Raw genomic sequence first — 10,472 nt, 5'->3', positions numbered from 1 at the left:
TATATATATATATATATATATATATATATATATATATATATATATATATATATGTATGTATATATATATGGTATGATAGAATTTGATATTGTTACATGACACTTGTGTCAAGGGTGCTACTGTGAAAATAATTCTTGGACACTGGAATTTGATATATTGTGGTGATGGGGTGGTGGTGGTGATAGAGTTGGTGGTATTGGTGGTGGTGATAGCGGTAAACAGAATGAGAGTGCAGTAAGTCTTCAGAAATGGATTGTACACTATTTGGTTCATTGAATATTTTTAGGTTTGACATTTCTTGTGTTCCTTCAGAGAAAATGTTCTTGGTATGTGTGTTTGTGTGTGTTTGTGTGTTAGTGAATGAATGTTTTCTTAGTGTTGCTGATGTGTCTTAGTGCTTCTGTTGTATGCTTTGACAAATTACAAGAGCCATATTGGTTGGAACTAATTGTAAGCACGAGCTTTACCCCCCAGCCCACACTCATGTATGTCACTGTTCTTTCAGTTTACCAGTCAAAGTATATTTCATTTCATTTCTATAAATGCTACATGTGAAGGTGCATGGCTAAGTGGTTAGTGCATCAGGCTCACAATCATGAGGTAGTGAGTTTGATTCCTGGACTGAGCTGTCTGTCATGTTCTTGAGCAAGACACTTTATTTCACATTGCTCCAGTTCACTCAGCTGTGGAAATGAGTTGTGATGTCACTGGTGTCGAGCTGTATCGGCCCCCTTGCCTTTCCCTTGGATAACATCAGTGGTGTGGAGAGGAGAGACTGGTATGCATGGGCAACAGCTGGTCTTCCACTAACGACCGTGCCCAGACTTGTTCCTCAGAGGAGAACTTTCTAGGTGTGATCCCTTAGTCATTCATGACTGAAGGGGGTCTTTACTCTTTACCCTATGTACGTGTAATGGCATATAGAGGGGAGGTTGGTATGCATGAGTGACTTCTGGTTTTCCATAAACAGTCCTGTCTGGACTTGTGCCTTGGAGGGGAACTTTCAAGGTGCAATCCCATGATCATTTATGACCAAAGGGGGTCTTTACCCTTTACCCTATGTACATATAATGGTGTGGAGAGGGATGTCAAAAAATACCTTCACATGTAGTAATAATTATGATGTGGGTAGTGACAAGAAAGCATGCAGCCATTGAAAATAAATGTGCCTCAGCAAATTTTATTTGATCCTTTGCAAGCATGGAAAAGTTGACATTAAAATCATCATCATCATAATCATTATTATTGTCATTGTTTAATGTCCCCTTTTCTGTGTTACATGGGATTTGTTGAGGCAAATTTTCTATGGCCAGATGCCCTTCCTGTTGCCGGTCTTTGCCTTTTCCAAGCAAGGTAATATTTCCCCATTGCTAGAGATGTTTTTATAGAAGATTGGAAATGAATGGAACTGCTTGTATGATGGTGATGCTTGTTTACAATTAACATGTTCTGTCAAAACGGAAGCACAAGCACACACATAACGTACACATGTACATATACACTTACACACATGCACACACACACACTCATCATCATCATCATCATATGTCTGCTTTCCATGTTGGCATAGGTTAAACAGTTTGACTGGAACAGGTAAGTCGGAGGGCTGCACCAGGTTCCAGTCTGATTAGGCATGGTTTCTATGGCTGGGTGCCCTTCCTAATGCCAACCACTCCAAGAGTGTAACGGGTGCTTTTTATGTGCCATTTACATAACACCAGCAATGGCCACGACTACAATTTCACGGGTGCCATTTACAGGACACTGGCAGCAGCTATGACTACAATTTCATGAATCTTCTCATGCGCAGCATATCGCAAAAGGTCTCAGTCACTTGTCATCGCCTCCATGAGGCCCGACATTCAAAGGTCATGCTACAGGCAATGACCACAATTACAATTTCACGTGTGCCGTTCACATGATACTGACAACACGCACGCATGCACACACACATTGTATATAATGCTAAGATATTATAAATTTAAAACATAACATAAAGGAATTATCAACGCCTTCAAGACTTTTCAGCCACCCTGTATTTGTGTGTTTTTATATATAGAAGGATAGGTACTGTATTAATTATTTGAAAATATTCTGATCAAAACTTACCTCAGATAGAAACTCAAAACAAGACTATTAATTCTGTACCCAATGATTTATATTTTATTAAAAATTCTATTTTTATTTTCATTTTCATTTTCTTTTATTTGTCCACCCCTCTCTTCATTCTCTTTTAATTTTGTTTCTTGCATTGTTCTACAAGAACAATTATAAATCTTGCTATTTGCTAACATTTGCAAAATCCATATTTACCAAAGTCTGCTCATTTTTGTGGGTTTTTGTAAATATATATATATATATTTCTTTATTTCTCTTTTAATTTTTCTATTTTTGTCTATGCTTAGTTCTTGCATCTTGCTCTTTTTTTGTTTTTTGTTTCATCTGTTTCTTCTTATTCGTTTATTCATTTTTCTCTGTCTCTTGTTCTAGCCATGTTTTGGCATGAACTAGTTTCACAAAAGAAGTTTTACCTGTATACATATATATGTGGACGTTATCTTTTATCTGGAGCCAACCTTTGATGTGTGTGTGCATGTTGCCTAAGGAAGAGGATGTTGAGGAAAAAAAGGTTGCGGAGGAAAGCAGTATAGAAATTTGATGCCAATCATCATTGTTTACTACAATATCCAAAAGATATTGAAATAAGTCAATATGTCTTTGTTTCAATAATATTTCTCTTTCTTTCTGTTTTACTGATGCACACAGAATTCTTTCCTCTCTCTCTCTCTCACTTTTTCCCAATCTCTCCCCTCTCTTTCTCTTTCTGTCTCTTTCATGCATATACATACACAGCACTTCCATTTCTCTCTCCCTCCCTCTCCCCCTCGCTCTTTTCTCATATGCACAGAACTTGTGCTTGTCTTTCTCTCTCTTTCTCACACGTATACAGCTTTTGTTTGTCACACACACACACACACATCTTTATCACTTTCTTTCTCACTCTCTCACATGAACACTTATCCAAATTTTCTCAATCACACAGACACACATGCAGTCTTTCTTCGTCACTTCTTTTCTTTCTCTCCTTCTCCCATTTTTCGTAATTTCCATATCAAAAACAATTACTATTAATTCTTTTATACTGGAGCTGTTTACCATTCTCTAATCACAAAGATAGTAGAGCTGGCAGAATCATTAATGCACTTGACAAAATGCTTAGCAACATTTGTTCTGGCTTTACGTTCTAAATTCAAATTCTGTCAAGATTGATTTTACCTTTCATCCCTTTGGGATCAATAAAATAAGTACCAGTTCAATTCTGGGGCTTGGTTAACTGGTTGACTCCTTCCTCCTAAAATTACTGGCCTTGTGCTGAAATTTGAAACTACTGTTATTGTGGTTGTTGTTGTTGTTATAAAGCTATTACATGCTACTTTAGTTAGCAGGGAGATTGTCTTGAGGTTTGGTGACAACAAGTCTGCTCAAATCTCAAGAATCTTTCTTAGGATTCTTACAAAGATGACATTTTTCTGCAAATCAACACTGTGTATCACAATTCCAATAATTCCATCTCTTGGGTAGCATTTTGGGTGTTTTGCCAGATTGACCAATTACCACAAGAACAATTATCACCTTCATCTTTCACAATCTCTTCATTTCTATGGCTAGGTTCTGATGTTTCTCAGCCTCTTTAATATCCACTCTGTGGCATTTCAAAGTCTGTGATCTTACATTGCTTGTTTTTTTTTTTCTTTTTCATTTATGTCTGATCTTCTTGCTTCACTTGTATGGTCAGTCTTTATTGAGAAGTCCCATAAAGTCCTGTAATTATTACTTACCATAATACCCTCTGGCTCATGTTCTTACTCTTGAAATCCACTCACTCAGCTAACATCCCACTGCACACTTTTACCAATACACTCATGCCTGTCCTTATACACTTTTTTGCGCTAGCCTTCTGCTTTCACTCAGAGTTAGTTAAATAGTTTCATCTCCTTTTCCTCAGATTTTGCGTTTGCTCTCTGAGTTTTATCAAACTTTGCTTTTTCCAAATTTATATGACTGCCATGCACCTGAGCAGCTATAATCAATGATTCCTTTTCTTGTTTCAGTTTTTTATCTTTCAGTCACTGCCAGTATTCCTCACATCTAATTTCCTTATTCTGTTAGCTATTTGTTATTAATCCTTCTGTTCTCAAAGTCTCCTCCTGTTTCAAAAATAGAAATATTAATATTTCTAAGTCTCTCTAAAGGAGACTATGGCAGTGGTACTGGAAATTAATAGTTATTGCCAAGCTAACATGGCAGTCCAGGAAAATAGGACAAATGCTGCCGCTGATTAGTTCCAAGAGGCCATCGCCTCTAGCTAGCTATGTGACACACGAACCTGTGTCCATTTTGAAAACCAGTGGATGTATTCCACTGAATTTAGGTAAATAATCCTTCGAACAGACGGTTGGTAGTGACGCCTGCCTGGTTTGGCTGCTCTACATTGATAAGGGGCAAATAACCCGAAACTAGTCTGTAGATGCCAGACCAGCAAGGGGAAGCGGCTGACCTCCCCTGTTCAAAGGTTATAATGGACACAGGTTTGTGTGTCACACAGCTAGCTAGAGGCGATGGCCTCTTGGAGCTAATCAACGGCAGCATTCGTCCTATTTTTCTGGACTGCCATGCTAGCTTGGCGATAACTATCAAAATACAATATCTCATCCAAAAATAAAAGTCTTAAAAAATCAAAAAATACCAACTAAATTATGGCTGGAAGATAACAATTTACTGAAAGGAGTTGCTCTCAGTTTCTCCCATGGCCTCAAAACGGCTCCTGAACCTGGTGCATATGTTCCTCACTGTGTCCCTTCGAATGTCTTTGAACATGTCCTTGATCTTGGCCTCCAGCTTAGTCTTAGTGTCTTTCTCAACAGAGCCCCATACTTGGTAATCCATGGGATTACAGCTGAGGGAATTAGGAGCTCAGAAATTGGAACTGGTGAAGTTGTAGAAATTCCCCAACAACCATTTGTGATTCTTTCCAGAGGTAATTGCAAAGAGCTGAATCCGGCTCTTACTGTCACATATAGTGCCTTCCACCAGCAGCCCTCTTCTGCCCAGGTTTGACCACAGTCTCCACCAGCTTCACATAACCGTCTGAATTAAGCCTGAGGCCCTGTTCATCAGTTGTCAGATGATTTCCAGAATGCCTGCTGTATGCCTTCTTTCTGGCCAAAGCTTCATAGTTGCTGTTGCAGCTGTCCATGACATATTCTTACAGCCTTTACAGTGTTCACAGAGCAGCATTGATGATATTGGTATTTTGATATCTCGCACAAATCATCATGACACAAGTAACTCTTTTCCAAAATACAGATGTCTCTTCCAAACCTCTGCGTCAGATAACTTTTGTCTTTATGCTCTCCAACACCATTGACAGTTCACCAGTACATCAAATCATCAAATTTAGCTCTAATACCCTGCATATGTATCATCATTATCATCATTTAACATCTGTTGTCCATGGTGGTATGGGTAATATATATATGTGTGTGTGTGTGTGTATATATATTTGTGTCATGAGTGTGCAACTGTGTATACATTTGGATGTGTATTCATACTTTTAAAATATATGTGAATTTTTTCTATTATCCTGCAGGACCTGGCTGATGATCCCAATTTTCAAAAAGCTGTATTACAAACTAGCCATGGCCGGCGAGCACCACAGGTAAAATATGCTTTATTACAACAAATAAATAGTAGCAGATTAGCAGAACTAGGAAAGCTGTATTTGGTTACATCCCTTTATGTTCTTGGTTCAAATCCTACCAAAGTTGTTAACTTTTCTTTTATGCTTTTGAGGTTAATAAAATATTAAGAGTCAATAAAACTGATTGTAGTTTCTCCCTCCTAAATTTGTGATTTTGTTGCTATGTTAGAAATTATTACAACAAATAAATCTCTTTCTGCACTATTTCAGAAGTTGTGTTCTGTGGGTTAAGAGAAGATAAATAGAAAGAGTAGACAAAGTTTTGGTTTAGATGTTGAAAAAAAATGATTAAAGATATGCTGTGCTGTTTAGTAGCAAGACTCCAACATATCTTGCACAAAACCATGGTCTTTTTAATAGCATAGGGTCTCGCACAGGTTAATGGGAAAACTTCATTAGACTGAAATTATCCAAACAATTAATTGGTAACAACTCCTTCTAAGAGAGTTTAAAATCTAAGAACAACAAGCAAGGGACATAACTCCATTAAGATCAGTTGACTGGAATTTTTGGACAATATATTGTAGATTGCTGTATTCATTTATGAACGCATCATGTTTAAAGAATATGAGATCATTGACTGTTAAAGATGTTTACGTGCAAAAAATTGTAAGAAAGAATCCATCCATCTATTAGGAGCTGTGAGATGGTGATACAAGGATCAGCTAAAGCCTACATTCTAAAGCTTTAATACTGATTCAAAATTTTGGTACAAGGCCAACAATTTCGGAGAAAGGGCTAAGTCAGTCAACTCGATCCCAGTGCTCAACTGATACTTATTTTGTCAGTCCCGAAAGGATGAAAGGCTAAGCCAACCCCAACGGCATGGCATTTAAGCCTTGAACATAAAGACATGAAATACTACTAGGTATGTTGCCCAGCATACTAATGGTTCTGCCAGCTCTCTGCCTTATCTAAAGCTTTAATATTAGTATTTCCTTGTGAGCTAACAATGCTTTTGATAGATCATTCAGGAGGATAACATTCCAGGTTGGTGCAACTGTCTGTTAAGAGAAGATTGATAGAAAGAGGCATGAGATGACTGATGGCTGATAACAACAACTCTTGGATTCAGATGTCTTTCAATTCTCAAACCTTCATTGCCAACGTTCTTCTAAGTCAAAAGTAGGTCTATACAACCACCGTAGAACACTGAGATAATTTAATGGAATGAATTTCCTGATAGTGAGAGATGCTATTGATGATGATGATTAATGTATCTATTGTTGTTATAAATGTTGAATGGTCAAATGTTAAAAAAGACACTCATTTACATATGAATATATCAGCATATTTTAACATCATTAGTATTAGGAATGCTAGAGTGAAAAATCTCAAACAAGATGACACTAATCTTCTTTATGGGAGTACATCAGAATATTTAACACAGTTAGTGGTGATGTGAATGTTAATGGGCTCATTGTCATCGTTACCACTATCATCATCGCTGTTGTCATCATCACCACCACCACTATTGTCATCATCATTATCATCACTATCATCATCACCACCACCATCATCATCATTAACAATGTAGCATAGAATTTAAGTTTGTCTTTTTCACATTATTTTTAAAACCATAATGATATTATTTTGGAACCGCGATTATATTCTATGACTATGGACTCACCAAGCAAAATATCAATAGGGTCTCACCATAACAAGACCATGATTTTACCTCAATAGGAGATCACTATGGCAATAACTTATAACTACAGGTTCACCATGGTAACACTGTGTAAATAGGGGATCACCAAGACAACATGCTAGAGGGTTGCCATGATATTACCTCAAAAAAGGGATCACTGTGACAACACTCTGCAACTAGGAGTTTGCTATGACATTACCTCAGTAGGGGTATATTTATTACTGAGTGTATTGAGACCTTGATTTCAACGTTGATTTCTTTCTTTTCCAGACTGGTATGGTTCCCAGGGATACATTTTCTCGAAAGCCTATAGGGACAGCAACATGGGGAGGAAGATCAAATCTGTCTTCATCATTTGGCCGACCTATTAGAACCGGAATATCTCCTCAAGATGGCTCTGCAAGACCAATGACGGCTGTCAGAGGTGCTGGATATACATCTGCTGGAAATAGAGGTGGGCCCATTTCCATTTCATAGATCATGTTGTATGAATATTCTGCACCAACCCATAGCCAGTTTCTCTGTCTAGAGATTTATATCTTTTATCTTTTACTTGTTTCAGTCATTGGACTGTGGCCATGCTGGGGCACCACCTTGAAGGGTTTAGTTGAACAAATCAACCTTAGTACTTAACTTTAAGTCTTGTATTTATTCTATTGAACTCTGTTGCTGAACAGCTGAGTTACAGGGATATAAACAAACCAACACTGGTTGTCAAGTGGTGTGGTGGGGACAAACACAAAAGCAAAGACACAAATAAACACACACACACACACACACACACACACACACACATACAACAGGTTTCTCTCAATTTCTCTGTCTGCTCACAAGTCTTAGGTCAGTGTGAGGGTTATAACAGAGGACACTTACCCAAGGTGCCATGCAGTGAGACTGAACCCAGAACTGTGTGGCTGGAGCACAAACTTCTTACCACATAGCCACACTTGCACCTATTAGTCATTTTATTTCTAACATTTCTGTTACAGTTTGGGTTTATACAGCTTAAGGTGTTAGGAAGGGCATCCAGCCAAAGGAACCATGCCAAAGCAGACACTGAAGCTTAGCACAACCTCTTCGCTTGCCAGCTCCTGTCAAACCATCCAACCCATGCCAGCATAGAAAACGGGCACTAAATGATGATGATGATGATGATGATGATGATGATGATGATGATGATGATGATGATGATGATGATGATGATGATGATGATGATGATGATGATGATGATGATGATGATGATGATGATGATGATGATGATGATGATGATGATGATGATGATGATGATGATGATGATGATGATGATGATGATGATGATGATGATGATGATGATGATGATGATGATGATGATGATGATGCCCTACCTTGACCACAGTTCTCTAATTGTAACTAATGGAATATATGGCACTTGATGAAATTTTGATATCTTTTAAATAAATTTTAATAATTGTATTTATTGTATAGTCTTAGCTCAGTCCTGACCAAGCAGATCTTATGATGGAATATGTTCCAGCTGCGATCATCTCGCCTTTTTTTGTTAGCGTAATTGCACCAAGGGTTACATTATATTATATGTTGAAGTTCTTGTTTAAGTGTGTAAGGTTTAGGGAAATTTGGTTACTATTTCTAGTAGGTTTAGCCACCATGAAGAGACTCCCTCATTGGCTGAATGTTGTTTATGTATTGTTCGTGACCAATGATCCATGTCTTTTTACATTGATTTGACTGCTGTGACAGATTAAGTCAATCATCCAAGTAGCCATTGCAGGATTTGAACACAGAATGCAACACACACACACACACACACACACACACACATACACACACATATACACATACACACATATATACATATCTGTGTATATATAACATGCAATGTGTTTTTGTGTATTTCTTTTCCAGGTGCAACTTTTGATTCCACAGATCCGGTTTTAAAAGGCATCAGCCCAGTATCTCCTCTTGAGAAAAGGACCGATGAAAAGTATGTGGAATTGGTATTTTTCTTTTATAAACGACTGTAAAATTCGATATAGCTCCCCTATCACCATAACATTGACATCTCATTTCTCATCAGAAACAATTGATACATTTGGATATTGTTTTAATTCCAATGCTAATTAGGAGGAATGTAACTGAAATGTTTGTTCGATCCAACGTCTATAATGTCAGTGTCACACCAGATGCTTTCTAGCAGAGGTTCTCAACCATCAGGCCAGAGATCAATTCTGGGTTGCACTGAAAGAATGAATTTTAAAATCTTATTTCTATTTTATTGTCTATTGCAGTCTGTAGGATGTTTTTGCATTATGTATTTTATCATGTATGTAATATATAAAACAAAGTTATTTTATTCCACACGAGTAGAAATATAGGAAAAATATGGGTTGAAAAGGCACTGAGAGTAGTTAAAATATTTTTTATTCACATATTTAAAGCTTTAAGCAGTTTCACAGTTTTACACTGATTTTCAAAAAGTTCCAATAGAAAGACATGGCTTATGTTGCAGTTGTCTTGCTTCTGACTACTGTTTGAAGTTTGCCCTATTTTTATGGGGAGTTCATGTTATTCAAGTAAGGATCTTTTGTGGGGTTTTTTTTTGGTTTGTTTTTATTCCAGAGGTCTTTGAAAACGTAAGACAATTGCTCATAATGTCAGCAATGAATGTCAACATCATCGCCGTTTCATTTCAGTGGTGACTAGCATGGAATATCAACATGCACACATATTCATGCTTACAAATGTACATGGACAAACTTGTATACACATGTTGTAGACGACACTAATGCAAGGTTTCACATAGTAGGACTGAACCCAAAACCATGTGGTCACTATACAAACTTCTTAGATATTTTGCCTTGCTTGCATACACACACACACACACACATACACACACACACACACACATATACCCTAGGGTCTGAAGATGTGTCGTAAAGCTAAGTGATTAGGGTCTGAAGAAACACTGTAAAGCTAAGTGAATTACAGTCTGAAGAAACACTATAAAGCTAAGCAGATTAAAGTCTGAAGAAACACTATAAAGCTAAGCAGATTAAGGTCTGAAGA

At 37.4% G+C, this 10,472-nt stretch overlaps 1 protein-coding gene across 1 annotated transcript in view; it reads left to right on the top strand.

The window, feature by feature from the left end:
• The window catches only part of LOC106867348 (intraflagellar transport protein 88 homolog), a 100,442-nt gene that overhangs the window by 10,172 nt on the left and 79,798 nt on the right, over positions 1 to 10,472 (top strand). The window contains exons 3-5 of the mRNA XM_014912200.2: positions 5,651 to 5,719; positions 7,680 to 7,863; positions 9,312 to 9,390. Coding sequence (XP_014767686.1) covers positions 5,651 to 5,719; positions 7,680 to 7,863; positions 9,312 to 9,390 — 332 coding nt within the window. The remainder of the gene's footprint in view (positions 1 to 5,650; positions 5,720 to 7,679; positions 7,864 to 9,311; positions 9,391 to 10,472) is intronic.

Source organism: Octopus bimaculoides, chromosome 10 (genome assembly GCF_001194135.2).
Source record: "Octopus bimaculoides isolate UCB-OBI-ISO-001 chromosome 10, ASM119413v2, whole genome shotgun sequence".
NCBI classification, from domain to species: domain Eukaryota; kingdom Metazoa; phylum Mollusca; class Cephalopoda; order Octopoda; family Octopodidae; genus Octopus; species Octopus bimaculoides.
Note: the sequence above shows the minus strand (reverse complement) of the source record. Positions and strands in the feature narration are given on the sequence as shown.